At 42.8% G+C, this 16,712-nt stretch overlaps 1 protein-coding gene across 9 annotated transcripts in view; it reads right to left on the reverse strand.

Moving 5' to 3' along the window:
* Nucleotides 1-7,007: 7,007 nt before the first annotated feature.
* Nucleotides 7,008-16,712, reverse strand: part of TEAD1 (TEA domain transcription factor 1) — a 265,155-nt gene continuing 255,450 nt past the window's right edge. For all 9 annotated transcript variants that reach the window (XM_046015380.1, XM_046015379.1, XM_046015377.1 and 6 more), the window contains one exon: nt 7,008-14,710. In XM_046015380.1, the coding sequence (XP_045871336.1) occupies nt 14,597-14,710 (114 nt within the window). In that variant the 3' untranslated portion in view covers nt 7,008-14,596. The remainder of the gene's footprint in view (nt 14,711-16,712) is intronic.

Consider the following 16,712-nt stretch of genomic DNA (forward strand, 5'->3'; position numbering starts at 1 on the left):
CCGCCTTCCTGCCACTGTTGCGTAACTCCAGCGCCCTCTATTGGCAAAGCAAAACACTGCTATCTGGCAAGGAAGACGTGTTAGCGTCCAGTGGCACACTCACAAAGAAGGCCAAGAAGGTGGATTTGGAGATAAGAGAAAATTAATTGATTAGTGGCACAGTCTTCTAACTCGTTCTTATCTTCGAAAGTTTCCTAACGATTTTTTGTCCCTTGCATTGCCATTCGCTGAAGTGGGGGAGTGGAGGGAATTGAATTTTTACTTGGACTTTAATCTATAGATTTACTTATTGGAACCGACAGCTTTACACAATTGATTCTTCCAGTTCGTGAACATTTGGATCTCTTCATTTATTTAGGTCTTCCTTAAAGCTTTCCAATAGCATTTTTATCATTTTCTCTATAAAGAGCTCCTATGGCTTCTGTTAGGTTTATACTTTAGTACTTCATGTTTTTAAAGCAATTGGTATATTTAAATTTTTCTATTTCTTACTATTATACAAAAAATGCAATTTATTTTTGGTATGTGGTTTTGTACCCAGCAACATGTTAAACTTACTCCCAAATTCTAGTCATATATCTATATATTCTCTTGGGTTTTCTGCATGTACACGTTTATTTTCTAAGAATAATGGCAGAGTAGATTCCCTTTCTTATGTATTTCTTATTCTTGCCTTATTATACTGTCTAGAACCTCATATGTCATGTGAAAGTGGTAGATAGAGGCATCTTTGCCTCATTCCCAACATCAAAAAAATGCTACTGCCATTAGCTCATTACGTTATAGGTCCCTTTCATCAGTTCAGAAAGGTTTCTTCTAGTCCTAATTTGCTAAGAAGCTTTTAAAAAATTATGAATGGACATTGAACTCTATCAGACACATCTATCTTCATCCATTGAGATGATCTGTTGATGTGAATCACGTGGGTTATTTTCTAAGGTAAACCAACCTTGCATTCCTGGGGTGAATCCCATCTTGTCATCATGCATTATGCTTTAGGTACATTATTATACTCAAAATTGATAATATTTTGTCAAATTTATGCTCCCAAGTGAGATTAACCTAACATTTTCCTTCTTCATATTGTTCTTGTTGGTATTCTAGGCTTATAACATCAGTTGGGGAGTATATGTAGAATCAAGCTTTATACACCTTTTCCGATATACCCTTGACTGCCTCCTTCCCCTGCCTTGACTGGCATCCCACACATGCCAGGTTTCCCCTCCACTTTTGGACTTTAATGAAAGATGACCACGAGATATGGGATCTGAATTCCTGAACAGCTCCTAAGAGGTGGATGATGCCACCCACAGGGCCATGCAATTGTATCCCTACAGGGTGATGACCAGTGAGAATTGGGAGATGGAAATTACCTGATAGCCGAATTACTTCCTTTTTCCTCTCTCACTGACGACTTCAAGATATTGCTCTTCCCAGAAACCTTTCCAGTAAAATTCACACAATAGTCTCACATGTTGAATGACCTAATATATCTGTTTCAACTCATTGTGAAGTGACAGTAATACATTAATGCATCACATTGCACTTCATAAGATTTCCCTTGCTTTACTTCCTCTCATCTACTCTGCTGATTTTGCATTTCCCAAATAAATTTTTAGTATCTTAATCCTTGCCTCAGGCTCTGCTTTCTAGAAGACCTAAGCTAAGACCAGAGAGTATCTTTTGTTCTATGCACTGGAGTATTTTGTGTTAAGACTGCAGGATTTCATTTCTTTGAAGTTCGATAATGCTCCTTAGTAAACTATTTAGGTCTGGGTTTTCTGTTGGGAACCAGTATTTCATTTTCTTTAAGTGTTGTAAGACTACTCTCTTCAGAATTTCTTCTTCTTGTGAGGCAATTTGCATAAGTTCTAGTTTTCTAAGAACTCATCACTTTTATCTATCCTTACACATTTATTGGCATAGACTTTATATTTTTATCTATTTCATTGCACTTTTATTGGTATCTATAAGATCTATAGTGATGTTCCTATTTTCATGGTGGTTACTGTTTCTTGTTAGGTTGGTTCTCTCTCCCTCTCCTTTCCTTATTGACCATGCTAAGGGCTTAGAGACTTTATTAGTATTTTTTAAAAATATTTTATTTATTTATTTGACAGAGAGAGATCACAAGTAGGCAGAGAGGAGGCAGAGAGGGACTCCCTGCTGAGCAGAGTCCCCCCGCCCCCCAAAGAGGGGCTCGATCCCAAGACCCTGAGATCATGACCTGAGCCGAAGGCAGAGGCTTAACCCACTGAGCACCCAGGCGCCCTTTTATTAGTATTTTTGAAGAACCAACTTTCGATGTTGTTGATCTCTATCATGTTTGTTTTCTATTTCATTAGTTTGCCCTTATATTTATTAGTTCCTTCCATTTTTTTTTTAACTTCATGAATGCCTAGCTCATTAGTTTTTAGTCTTTCTTCTTTTTAAAAATATTTTATTTATTTGACAGAAAGAGAGCATAAGCAGGGGGAGTAACAGGCAGAGGGAGAGGGACGGAGCAGTCTCCCCACTAAGCAGAGCCTGATATGGGACTTCATCTTAGGACCCTGGGATCATGACCTGAGCCAAAGGCAGACGTTTAACCAACTGAGCCACCCAGGCGCCCCACCTTCCTTCTTTTCTAATATGCATGTTTCTAAGCATGTTGGTCTTATGCCCCCCATATACTGCTCCGCTTTCTACATTATTTAGGTGGTACTTTATTATATAGTTTCAAGTATTTCCATGACTTACATTTTCTCATGTGTTAATTAGAAATGTTTAATAATTCCCAAATATGTAGGGCTTTTCTAAAGATCCTTTTAATATTGATTTCTAACTTAATTGCCTGTGGCCAGAGAATATTGTATATTGCAGCAACCCTTTGAAATGTATTGACACTTGCTTCACTTGCCAAGAACATGGTTTTCAAACCATTCTCTATGTGACTGAAAAATTATGAATGACAGTGTTGTGATGATGGAGTGAATATGCACACCCACATAATCAAGACTCCAATTTCCCTACCTGTTCCCTGATATTTGTCTGCTTGTTCCATCAATTACTAAAAGATGACTCTGGATATTTTTTCCTTTGTGGTTCTCTCGTTTTTGTTTTATGTTAAGACTGTTTTATTCAGCACATACCAAAGTACAATATCTCATCTTCATAGCGAACATCACATTGTATCTTATTTAGTGAAATCTTTAAGATTTAATCTTAATGTCTACTAAGGCTCCCAAATAAACTGCACTTGAGTTGTTTTTTCAAGATCCACTTGTGGGGCAACCTAAATTAAGACATTTGGTCCCCTGGAATGTTGCAGCTCCACAATAACTAAGACTGCACCTCTGATAAACTGGCATTGGACCTACAAGGAAGGGGAAGCACTAACTCATGCAAGCCCTGGCATGGGACGGTGGTATTAACTTGTAATTGTGGAATAGGCTGATTACTGCTAAGTGCCATCGGTGCACAGAAAGAAGAAAATGTCACACTCAACTCAGGGCATTGTGTAAAAGATCTTCCTGGCAGCATTTGAAAAAATCCTTAGCTCATGCAGCTGGACGACAGACTGCCGAAAACCAAGCCAGAAATTACAAATAAAGCTGAATTCACAGCCTTCATGAGTCTGTGTTACAGTCAAGCCCTAAAAGTTAGTAGCACCCTGAAACATGGGGGTGGGGATATCAGGTTGGAAACACTGAGCGCTTTGAACCCAATTCCTCTGAACCTCTGGGCTACTAAGTCTCTTGCTCTTGCTAGGACAGCAGTCTACCCTGCGTGGAGACCACGTTAAGGGCTCAACTGAAATGGATGCCTCAAAAGATGAAGTATTTACCTCCTCAAGATCTGCCCCACCTCATCCATCACTAGAGTAAAGCCTCAGCATGTCCAGTGGGGGAAATTTGGTCTGTAATGTGGGAGGAAGTGGCTTACCACCAAGAGTGCAGGATTTGGCTAGTCTGTGCTTTCCCTCCCTGCAGAAACTGGCAGAACATGCCTGGAAATGAATCTTAAGGACATGAGACTGGGCTAGGTTAAGGGGTTTATTGGTAGAAGCCACACTCTTCTACCATTCAGAATTTAATATCCTGGCAAGAACATCTAGAGATGATCCTGGGTCAGCTGGGCAGTTCCTTGAAGGTTGGAGGGAACAATGGTGTAGAGGAAATGCAGAGGTGCTAGAACTGCCTTGGTACTGAGGCAGAGCTCAGAAAGTTAAAAGAGGCAACAATTGGGAGTGGGGGGCACAGGATGGTGGTTATAATTTAAGACCAGAATATCTGCCACTTGTCTACGTGCCCCAGAAGGCCAAGAAAACAGTCTGTTCACTAAAATAGTAAATGCACTAGAGAATAGGGCATAAGCATTGCTAAGAAAGTCAATGACAGCCTGCAGGCCAAGGTTGATAGCAGGAGATACTGATGAAGAATTGGGTTCCCTTGTTTGCATGGAGAGAAGATTCTGGGACAGCAGAGACCAAGTGGCAGTGATTAGCTGTCAGAAGCAAAGCAGTAGTTACTATAATAGGCAGCAAGGGATGGAAACCAAGAAGCCTGGCCCCACAGGGATCTGTGAAGATGGCTAGTGGAACATGGCAAGATAGGGACAAGACAGGTGGGTAGCCATCAAAGGTGTTGCTTGACTGTACTGCTCATTAAAAGGCAAGATTAGTTGAGATGTCTGCTGCTGCAAAGAAAAATCACTATCCATCACTCATCCTTTCCAGATCTAAGCCTGTTCTTAGATCCATAACCCACTGATAAAAGGGAAGGCTGGGATATTTGAGGAAGAATGCTATGATGCCAAAAAGGAGCATCCCACAAAGGGCATCAAAGGAAAAGAGAGCCATTTGCCAGAATACCTACACACTGGGGAATGGGAAACAAAGACATCTTTTTAGGACCTTGGTTTTTTGGCTTAGAATGCGAGCTGGCAAGACATTTTTACTATGAAGAGCCAGGTAGCCATTATTTCAGGCTTTGTGAGTTACAGGGTGTTACAACTAATCAACTATGTCTCTGTAGCATGAAAGCAGCCATGACACCAAATAAACAGCAGGGGCTAGAAGTGTGTTTTAATAAAACTTTATGTGAAAAAAGAAACAGCAGGCCAGATTTGGCCCCCAGACTATAATTTCAAAACCCCTGGCCTTGAATGCAGTCAGTTTTCATAAAAATTCAATGTGTGCTTGGAAATAATGCATAGGCTCCCGATTGTTGTGTTCATTACTTTGTATTTTATAAACTAGAACAGCACATTAAATTATGCTGTTCAAATCCCGTCTGACCTGTGTTGTGTGTGTGTTTGGTCTGTTTTATCTATAAATAACCCAATGAGTTTAGTTGTTCAAAAACGTCCTACTACAGAATTTTAAATTTCACTTTGTAAGTTTGAACTTATATTATTAGGTGCATACAAGTTTAGAGTCTCTATTTTTCCTGGGTGATTAAAACTTGTATCACCTAGAAATAATCCCCATCAACTCTAGTAATAATTTTTTCCTCAAGCTATACTAGTGTGAAAAGAATATAGCTACATCAGCTTTCGTTTTACAGTATATTTTTCATCCTTTGTTTTTAACCTTTCTATGCCTTTACATTCTAGTTGGTTCCTTATCAGCACAGAACACAACTTAAAAGTCTGAGCATCTTGGGAGCCAAAGCAAATAGGAGAATGTTTACTTTAAATTTAAAAAAAAGAAAAAGACAGTCAGGTTGCGGGCAGCCAATTTGCTAGTTAAAACAACCTAGTTACATCTGACATATAGGATATTAAACTTTGTTAAAGAACAAAAGTGTCTTTAAAGGTAGTTTCAATACCCCTAAGGCTTCACAGGCTTACACATTGTTTTTTGTTTTTTTTTTTTTTAATTGGAATTTTATCAGTTGCTCACTGATGACTTAACAACGCAGCTAATTTGGCTTTCCATAAGTAGTAGCTATGTTGATTAAGTCTACTGCCAACAGCAAAGCAGACAGAAATGATCAGGGGTTCACAGCGAAGTTGCCTGACCCCTCAACTTACTAGAGGCCTTTATTTATTCTGCCCTTTGCTCTTTAAATCCCTTTACTCAGTGATATTTACCTAATGTGTCTCCATCTTTGCTGAACTTAAGTTGACTGGAACCACAGGCATGAACAAAAGATGTTTTTAATGTATCAAAGCACCTTGTTTTGGAGGAGGAGGGGCAGGGCAAGAGGTGGCACAGAGCCCATGGTCGAGCTAGAACCACAGGGCAGGAGGTGTCTCCAGCTCTGGATTCCTGTCACTAGCTTTCATGACTTTAACAAGGGCTCAGCTTCTCGGGCCTCAATTTATTGGAAAACAGGAAATGACTCCTTTATTCAAGAGAACATGGTTTGGGGAAAATAGTGACTCTAACAGTGCTCGGCACACATTAGGGCCTCAACAGGGTGTTCCATAGTTCCCTTCCTTCTACTCTGAGCAGCTCAGTGGATAACAGCATTCCTCTTGACTTGCGGTATGCTGAAATGGCTCTTTTCAAAGAAAATTCAAAGATGTTATTTCTTCTCTGTTCCCACTCCCACAGTGAGAGAACTCTTGGGATTTGAAGCATACTTTATCTCAGATTTCAAATAAACCCGTGGAGCAGGGGAGCGCTTACATGGTGTGTGTGTGTGTGTGTGTGTGTGTGTGTGTGTGTGCGTGCGTGCAAGGCAGGGGAGGGAGCTTTGGGGGGAGGGGAGAGTCCAGGCCTGAGCATCAGGGTGACCTATCATGACTGCGGATGGATCCATCTTTTCTGAGCCAGGAGTGGGGATAATAACCTCACTGACTTTGGAACTAAGGTAAGAATGAAAGGAAACAATATATCCACATTGTATCAACACACCTGCCCAGTGCCCAGCACACGGTAAACACCTAGTGAATCAAAGGCTTTCTTACGAAGGGCTGTGCCGCACCCACCCAAATCATGAACCCCACAGTTCCCCCACAACGCACAATCACATGTTATTTTCAACAACAGACACTTCTGCAGATAAAAAAGGTAACCCACACTTTCATTTTCTTTATTTTTCATTGATACCGTATGAATACAAAGTTTCTAGAAAGCTACAAAATGTCTACCACTTTATCAAGAAGGCATCAAAATGTGTCACTTTGCAAAGACATGAAAACACCTGCAGGAACTGACACAAAAATAGCATTTTTAGAGTGATGAAATAATTGCACTTAACTGTCATGGATATTAAAGTTATCACACATATGTACCGCGAAAGCTAGAATACATTTTTTTTTTTTACAAAGCACTTTATAAAAAAATTCTCTGCACACAAACCCTATAATTTTCATATAACTATCATACTAAAGATAAATTCACTTTAAAGCCAACACTTAGAACATTTTTAAACAAAAAGGTACCAGTACCTAAACACAGACATTAACAAATACAAGAATACTGTACTGCCAAGAGGTTTAACCAAATGCCTTTTTGAAAGTTTCTGCAAATAGTTTAAGAAAACATGTGTGAGAATTTGCCCCCCACCCCCATCTCTCCAATCTATCGAGAGGAACCTTATCACCCAGGGGCACGTTCCGGAGCCCCTTCCCAGCTGCAGTACAATATCAAAGCGACCACTGACCAGATGAAGCGCTTACGTCACAAGCCCATAGTATACACGGGACACAAAGACACTGACTGTGAGAATCCCATTAAAGTCATTTAGAACGTGAACAAACACATGTGGCAAAACCAATTTACATAAAATTTAAGCATATTAAAGAATTAAAGGCTATTCGGGTTTCTTTTTTTAAACGTTACAAAATTTTTTTGTTGTTTTTCAGGCACGTGCTGTTTTTTTTTTTTTTTCTTTCTTTCTTTCTTTTTTTTTCCTTATCTGCAGGCTAGAGCCCATAGACAAAGGCCTACAGAAGTGAATCTTTCAAGGAGGTAACAGGGAGATGTATTTATTTTTTAAAGAAGTGCAGTTAATATCTAATTTACATAGTCAAACTAATCACAGAAAATGACTGATCCAAAATAATAATAATAATAGTAGTAGTAGTAGTAATAAAATAAAAGACCGGTTTCCAATTGATTTACGCCTAGATTTTGTCAGCCTCTCTCAGAGACAGGGGAAGGGAAAATCATCTCATAATGGCAGACAAAAGAGCCTACCTGAGAGAGGTTGGCATCGCCTGGAATCTGACCCCATTTAATGAGGAACAGAGGGAACGTAACTGCCATTTCAAACAAACTAAAACGATGTAGTGTGGTGTCTGACCGACTCACTGCAAATTCACAAAGAATAAAACAAGCTACAGCCTTAGGAAGTAGGACAATAAATACCAATATTTCATCTTAGTTAATGGTGCATGACTTCAGCGAAACTATCCTTGCAAATGCAGTAAATTTTAAACACAAAACTTCCACTCTTCACAACAGAAGCAATGAGTTTATGAGAGAAAACTATTGCCAAACCAACAAAGCGCAGTAACAGTTGAAAAGAGAAGCAGGAATACAAGCATTTGATGAGTTTCTTTCCAGGGGTGACACAAGTAGGGACAGGGAGGGTCGAACTCAAGCGGCTGACTAGCGCTCGTGTTAGTTAGCTCATTTCACTTTTCATCATGTGACGGGTTTTTTTTCTTGTAGAAATTTCTATAAATACTCACAAGTTGGTGTGGATAGAAATCACTCCTAAAATTTCAGAGCCCAGACAGGGTAATCTTAAAGACACCAGGGAGAGACAAAAGAACATACGCATTAATAAGAGTTCAGAGGCTAACTTTCAAAGATGTCTGATGTCGTTTGGAAGTCTATATGGGTAAAGAACTTTTTTTTTTTTTTTCTCCTCCTGGCTTTTGTTTGGCTGGTGTTTTTGCCTTCCGGTCCTTTCCACGCCTCTTCCTTACCTCTATCAGTTTTCCTGATCTATACAAGGTTTTGATAAAAGCCGACACGGACTCTAAAGGGTTGCCCTTTTGAGGGCTGGAACATTCTTTGAAAATGCCGAATTGTGAATGGTGCTCTTTGGAAGTTTCTCATCGCACATTCGTACACAACACTCAGAGTCAACATTTTCGCCGCGAGAAGAACACTTCAATTGTAATGACCCTAACTCATTTTTGTTCTGCACTTGCATCTCGGTTCGAGGCTTCCAACTTCCAGAGTGGTTTCACTGCGTAGACCAGAGAAGTGCGCGCTGTCGTCGGAATGGAAAGGAAAGCCTCCACAGAGACTGCACACGCACACGAGGGGAAGGACAGATCTGTCCACCGGCCGCAAGTCTGTCATCTGTGTGGCAGTCCCCTTGCGCGGACGCAGGGCCGGGTGACGGGCAGAAAGGACGCCCGGGGTCGCGGACACACACACACACACACACAACAGTTCCTGGGGTCCCTCCTGCTGCTGCTACTGTGGGACGGTGGTGGCGGCAGGCAGGGTCCGCGTCGCGCCCTTGTGGACAGAGGCCTGTGGTTGGTTACTCATCCTGGTAAACCAAAGGCATTACGGTGATCTCAGAATATTTTTGGTCTCTCTACAAATTATCATTATATGGCAGCACTTTTCTAAGCTGGAATCTCAAACCAAAGGCACTTCCATGCTAGAGCGCAGAAGATTCATAAATAGCTAAGTATTTGGTCGTGAATTTAAAAGGCAACTTTAAAAGTACAATTTGCTTCTCAGAGTAAACTACAAACTTGGAAAACCTTCCATTTTGGTATATACATTTGAGAGTGCGGTTGAAGAACCGCCTCGTGTTCAGTTTCCGATTTTAGACCGAGTGGTCAGTGTCCTCTAGAACTGGAGAAAAAAATGGGCTTACGAAAGAGAAATGCGAACAATTTTTGCCTGTGCGGTTTCAAATACGGGGCCAATTCATGAATGGACGCAGAGGGCTGGGGACGACTAGGTATCACTAAGGCACTGCTTACTGGAACGCTTTGGCAGCTCTGAATTTAAAACTCCCTAAAAAAAGGAACAGTAGTAAGAGAAATGCTTCCAGCTTACAAAAGGGCTCACAGTTCCGAGGCAGCCTTCGGCACTGCACACCCTACACGCAACGTCTCAAAGATTTAAGGCTTTTCAGAAATGACATGTGCAGGGCTTTGCCACAGAAACGTCAACAGAAAGAAAGAAGCGATGCAGACATATGCTCTCGCTGTCACGGGTGTGAACCCCAACGCACGGGATCAGTTCTACCCTTCGTGAGGACAGGTGTAGTGTACCAGACAGAGCATACACGAACTTAGACAGATCCTATGTACCTGGTTTGTAAGACTGACTGTCATCTCAGCCGGTTTAAATAATTTAAGGTTGTACAAAAAACAGACTGCTAAAGCCACTACAGTATCGAGACCTAGAGAAGACTTGGGGTAAAGTCACCTGGGGACTTTTAACACCAAGTGCTGGGAACAGGGGCTGCTTTTTGGCTGGTCTAAGTGTTGGGACATGGCGGCTGGGTTGCTTAGCAGGTAAAAATTGGACTCGAGATTCTGTGGCAGGTGAATTGTCCTCAGGGTAAGCGAAAAGGCTCATCAGCTTTTGTATCTGCTTGTGGCTGCCTCGTGTAGCTCCAATCAGACCAGAGGCTCTGTGGGGGAAGCGGCGTCAGCATCGGGTCGATGCCGTGCTCTGGCTGAGGCGGGGGGGGGGGGTTCTTAGTCCCCCCTGTCTTCTGCACTGAGCCTGTGCACATCTTTGTAGGGATCACTGAGGCATGAGCACCAAAGAGAAACCACCTTCACTGGAAGAGGCCAAGGATTAAGTGGCGCGGTCCCAGAGCCGTACCCTGATTCCGTCACTAACCAGCTGGGTGACTCTGGGCAAGTCACCTCCCCTCTGGGTCTCAACTTTCTCATCTGCTAAATGAAGGAGAGAGTAGGTTGTGCTCTCTTTTAGCTCAGTAAGGAATAAAGTCTATCACCCCCTGCTTCCAGAACTGGTCCCTCTCTCCTCCATCCTTAAAGATGCAGTGTTCCAAAGGCTTCCATAAGTTCTAAAAACAGCACTGAGTGTAGGGCAGAAAGCAGAAGACCAGAGGAAGCTTACCAAAATGAGGAAAGTGTCAATCGTGAGACCCAGACACTTACGAGAATAATGAACACAGCTGGGATGTCTTTTAAAGCTGGTAAACTGAGGAATGAAGATCAGATCGCAGATGCACCTTACAGAGGTTCGAGCTGATCATGGGGATGGGGGTGACCTGCTGTTCTCAACACCCTCAGCAATGAATGAAGGAAGCCTCTGTAGCAAGACAGACTCTGCCGTGGGAGATGCCCTGAAGGGGAAGAGACCTGGACGTAATGTCATTTGAGGAACCTTCCTACCTGCCTCTTCATGACCTGAAACAAAGCTCCTGGGACAGCAGCTTTCTCGGGGTGAGATTGGAAGGGAAAAAGATGATCTCCAATATGGTATTTGTGACCTGTAGGATCTAGGGCAGGGGTTCTCTACTGGGGGTCGTACTGGGCTCCACTGAACGTGTGGCGATGTCTGTGGAGATATTCTGGGTCGTGGCGACAGCAGGGAGGGCATGGGGAAGGCCAGGGACATGGTGCAGGACAAAAAACTGTTCTCAACTTGCCAACAGTGTCAAGGCTGAGAGCCCCTGACTGAAGAGTAACACAGACCTTCTGGGATTCTGGAACCTGTTCTGGAGAAGGCCTGACAGTCATTTTAAGGCTCTTGCTAAGATGGAACGAATGCCCACAGACCAGAGTCCAGTTTTACAGCTCCCTCCTGGGTTGGCTGTGAGAGATGGGCCTCCATGCTCCCCAGGGAAGTATGAGATGCCCCTGACTCAAGGCTGGTGATGCAGGGTCGCCAGGAGACCTGGTACCCAAAAGAAAGCTGTAAGGACAGGGGCCTGGAAAGGCTTTTTTATGGTTGGGGAAGCTTGTCAGCTCAAGGGAGAAGACTATGACAAAGGATGAAAGACTACAGACAGACTAGCATTAGGTGCCGCCACAGAAACCCCACCCCGGCACCTCACTTGGCAGAGACAGAGATGGCCAAGGGTTTGGATAACTGGATCCGTGGTTAAGATAGGGAAAATATCCACCCTAGAGAAAGTTTTAGAAGAACAAGATGAGAAGAAAAATTTTAAGGCTCCTAGAAATGTTTTTAAGAGCAAAAGCTATTCTCTGGGTTGTTCATGCCCCAAACTCAGCGAAGGCATCTGGGGGAGGAGGGCACAGCCTGCCTCCATGAGCTCAGCAGGCCGGGGTGTGCCCTTCCCTCAGCCAGCAGAACTACCCTCCAGCTGCTCTTCTGGGGTCTATTTGTGCTTTGAAAAGTAAATCCCAAGAGGCCTCCTGGCAGACAGAAGAACCTCATTCCTGTGTGGGAATGGGAATCAGATACTCCTCTCGCTGAAGTTCTGGGCTGGCTCTGGATACAGAAGATCCTTTACCCCCCCCTTCATAGGGCCCTGGCCCTGGGAGAGCGGGGTTTCCACTGAGGAAAGATGTGGGAGACAGAAGCAAAAGGAACATTCCCAGGAGGGCTGTCCAAGAGAAGCCATTAAGTATGATGACTACGGCAGAAGCTTCGGTGCCTGGATGGAAGGCCAGAAGAAAGGGCAGGCCACTAGGGCAATCCTTCGAAGGCCCCTTAGAATCAGAGAATAAATGGTAGTTTTTTCGGGGAGGGAAGACAGACATCAGCCTACTGATTTATATGAGAGGTGTGCGTTCCAAATGGGAGAAGTTTTGTACTTTTTTCACTGGTCTTCCCAGGAACCGGTGGCATGAGTCTTGAAGAGGTCAGGCTTGGTCCGGTGGCTTGTTGGCCACAAGCCAGCCACACCAGACCCTCTAACCATATCCAAGCAGGGTCAGAGCAGGTGGTGGGACAGGGAAACGGATAAGTTACTAGGATGTGAAAGAACAAGGTATTTCTTTTCTGGCTTGATGAAAAAGCCACGACAGGTTTTCACAACTTACAAAACTTACTTCACGTTCTATTGTGTGAAACCTATTCCTGGCGATTATAAGAATGTCACTTTCCTCTGGGAAGCTGGGGAGTGTAACCCTGTCTCCTTCCCAGTGAAGCACTTACGGAGATAACCCAAGACACACGGCCACTTCGAACCAACTCTGCCTGGGCAATGCTTTGGAATATCTGGGTTGGAAAGTTGAATTTCTCCTGGGAGGAGAACCTCCCAGATGAGTCTGTTGGAAAAAAAAAAAAAAGTCAGAGAGAACGCTGGGCCTCTCCAACCTCAGTCAAACAAGTACTGTGACTATTGAGAGATGCTGAGGAAACAGATGTCCTTTGAGAAGGTATCTAGATCTAGGGACACAGACTGAAATACACGTGTACACATACGTGTCAGCACCTAGCAAAACGGTGACGTTAAAGAGATGTTCAATTAATATGTCTGGTAACTGTATGTGTATTATGTGTGGATGTGTACACAAACACACACGGACACACACATTATGGCAGGTTACTATGCACACTGGTTCACCAGAATTTATCCACAGGCTGGAAAGGATGCTTGCAATTTTCTGGGGAGCAGAGATGCTAAAACTGATGAGCCTTTTTCTTGTTTGGTTGGTGAAATTTCTCCCAGCCACAGGATTTTTCTCTACTTTGCAGCTCACAGTGCAGTATTCATGCCAATTTTCAATTTTTGTTATTAAATTTCAGTGATTCAAACATTTACTCATCTTGGTAAAAAATTTGGTTGTCCATATAAAATATAACTGCACACACAAGACTATAAACATTTGTACGTTTAGGTTTTCAGTATTTATCTACTTATTGCAAAAAGAGCCATCCTTTTTTTTTTCATTAAATAATCATCACATTAGTACAATACAATTTTATATTTTTTAAATATACTATATATGTTAAGGATAAGGGGTGAAGTTTTCTTCCTTTGTAATATCTGTTCAAGAGTTTAATGGATTAAGAGATTAGTTTTCACCTTGAGAAAAAAAAAAAAAAGTACAAATTTGTCTCATTAGAATATTTCTACCAAGCATTTAAGGCTATATTTTAACATTTGGCTTCAAAAACAAAGAAAAGTTTCATTTAAAAAATAATTTAGTGAATTACATTCTTTCATAACTTCCACCCTAATTAGTTACAAAGATAAGTCTAAAGATTCTTAGTTTTGTGTACTAATTTACATTTATATTTAAAGATTAATTTTACTTGTATCTTAAAACAAGAATTTTATGTTGGAAAAAACAAAACAAAACCAGAACTAAATACATTTGTATAAAGGCTGTAAATGCCCCATGGCAAATGTTCTGTCTCAATTTTTTTTTCCCCTACCACAATTAGAGACAGGTCTCTGCAGACAGAGACCCGGGTTCTTAAGGTTCACCTTTCCCGAGGAATTGTGGGCTGCGAATGTGAAGAACACATAGAAACCACTCAGATTTCTCTTTTTACAACTGTACCAGAACTTCACAGCTACAATGATAGTATGAACACATGAAAAAAAAAAATAATGACTTCACTCAAACAGGATTTAGAAAAGTCAGGGTGACCTCAGGGCCAGGGCACCCCCCTGTGTAGTGAGGTTTACAGTCAGTCATTCAATAATGGAGAGTGTGTGTGTGTGTGTGCACGTATGTGTGTGTGTGTGTATATACAGATATCTATATATATAAATAACCATGTTCAGTCCTTTACAAGCCTGTAAATATGATGTTGTGCTCCATGTTCACTATTTGAAACTTCAAATACACAGGCCATGCACAGGAGAGTTTCTTGTGTATCCCTGTTTGTTACCACCTGTTAAAAAAAAGAAAAAGTATATACTTATCTATACACAGACACATAGAGGGAGAGAAAAACCCCCACGTATGCAAACACGGTCCATCTGTGCCACGGCAACTAGGGTTTGCTTGGAGAGGGACGGTCTCAAGTTCAGCAGGGAGACTATACTGCACATGTCCCAGCCTCACGCTGCCCCCTCCAGCATCAGCTCAGGATAATTAGGGGTCTGACTTGAATCCTAGCTGAATCCTAGCTGAACTTAGTTACCATGTATAAGACATACCTTACGGACAGGGTCTCACCCCTAATTTGAGCCCACAAGAATTAGTTTGGGTTTTTTAGGAGGGTTGATTTCTTTACAACAAAGACCATTTTCTAGAATCCTGTCCCACTAGACAGTCGTTTACCCTAGGAATTGCTTCCTATCTTATTCTTAAACTTTTACTAGATTTGTTTCACAACAGCCCACGAGAGATGTGAGCCCCAGGAATACTAGCTCAGCACTGTTAACCGGCTGTGGCGGGACTCAGTAATGTAGACGCTGAGTAAGGCAGAGTGGTAGAATCACATCAAATGATCCTTCTTTCCATGCACACAGGCTTTACCTTTTGAAATGTACTCTGAAACATTCATCTGCTTCCCCTCTTGGTCCAAGTCACTGGACTCCAGCTCTCTCCTCCTCGTGCCCGTGGCCTTAGCCTGCGCTCTTCCCTTGAGTGACCAGATCTGACCCAGGTCCCTGTGGCCCCTCCCCACTGGACCCTGCCTGCTTCCCAGAGCTGTTCTCAGAAGGAACTTTCCAAAAAAAGCAAATCTAGTCCACTTCCCCACAGTTTCAGTGACGCTGTTGTGTGTGTGTTTTGTCTGAAGACAGCTCAGTGTCTTTAAACACTGTGATTCTGAGGGTCTAGTCCAGTATGTCACTCCCCCTCCCCCCCACTGTGGGCCGCTTCACCCATTCCGTTTCCCTTACTCTCAAGGCATCTGAGGGTATGGCCCCTGGCTGAAGAATACAAACTCACACACTTTTAACTGTCCCATCAGGGCACACAGTACAGTCTGTAAGTACACCTAGATTTGTGTTGTTGTTGTTGTTTTTTTAACATCCATGTCATTCTGTGGGCTCTAAGTTCTTGAAGAACGGGGACCGTGTTTCCTAGCAACTAGCTTGGCACACAACAGTTGTTTAATAAAACTGTGTGGAAGGTGGGGGCACCTGGGTGGCTCAGTGGGTTAAAGCCTCTGCCTTCGGCTCAGGTAATGATGCCAGGGTCCTGGGATCGAGCCCCACGTCGGGCTCTCTGCTCAGCAAGGGGCCTGCTTCCTCCTCTCTCTCTGCCTGCCTCTCTGCCTACCTGTGATCTCTGTCAAATAAATAAATTAAAAAAAATCTTAAAAAAAAAAAATGTGTGGAAGGAATGATGAGTGACAAAATAGTCAACATGCATTAACTAGGTAGAGTACACCTGCTCAGTACGAACTGCTTCACACACACTGTCTGGTGTAATAGCACAACTTCATGAGCAGGTGTAATAGCACAACTTCATGAGCAGGTGCCCGGTCACCTACCCCTGAGAGCAAGTGAGGCCAGGGAGTGGCCCAAAGGGTACACAACTGTCACCAAAGAAACGTAACTCTGACTTCGAAGACCTTTTTCCCTAACCATGAAGCCATGCTGCTCTAGACAAATGAATGGATACAGGAATAGATTATCTACCTTTTTTTTTCTCCTGGGTAATAAAGATTTGACTGAATACTGGTTCCCACCTCCTTCCTTCCTAGTCTTACTTCCTGCCCCTTCCCTTACACATAGAAGACTCCAAGCGTGCAGGCCTTCCGTCCTGGAAAACTCTCTGTCCCTATATGCAAAGAAATGCCATGCCCTGGGGTGCCTGGGTGGCTCAGTTGTCTGCCTTCGGCTCAGGTCATGATCCCAGGGTCTTGGGATCGAGCCCCACATCGGGCTCCCTGCTTAGTGGGAAGCCTGCTTCTCCCTCTCGCACTCCCTCTGCTTGTG

Source organism: Meles meles, chromosome 8 (assembly GCF_922984935.1).
Source record: "Meles meles chromosome 8, mMelMel3.1 paternal haplotype, whole genome shotgun sequence".
Taxonomy (NCBI): Eukaryota; Metazoa; Chordata; class Mammalia; order Carnivora; family Mustelidae; genus Meles; species Meles meles.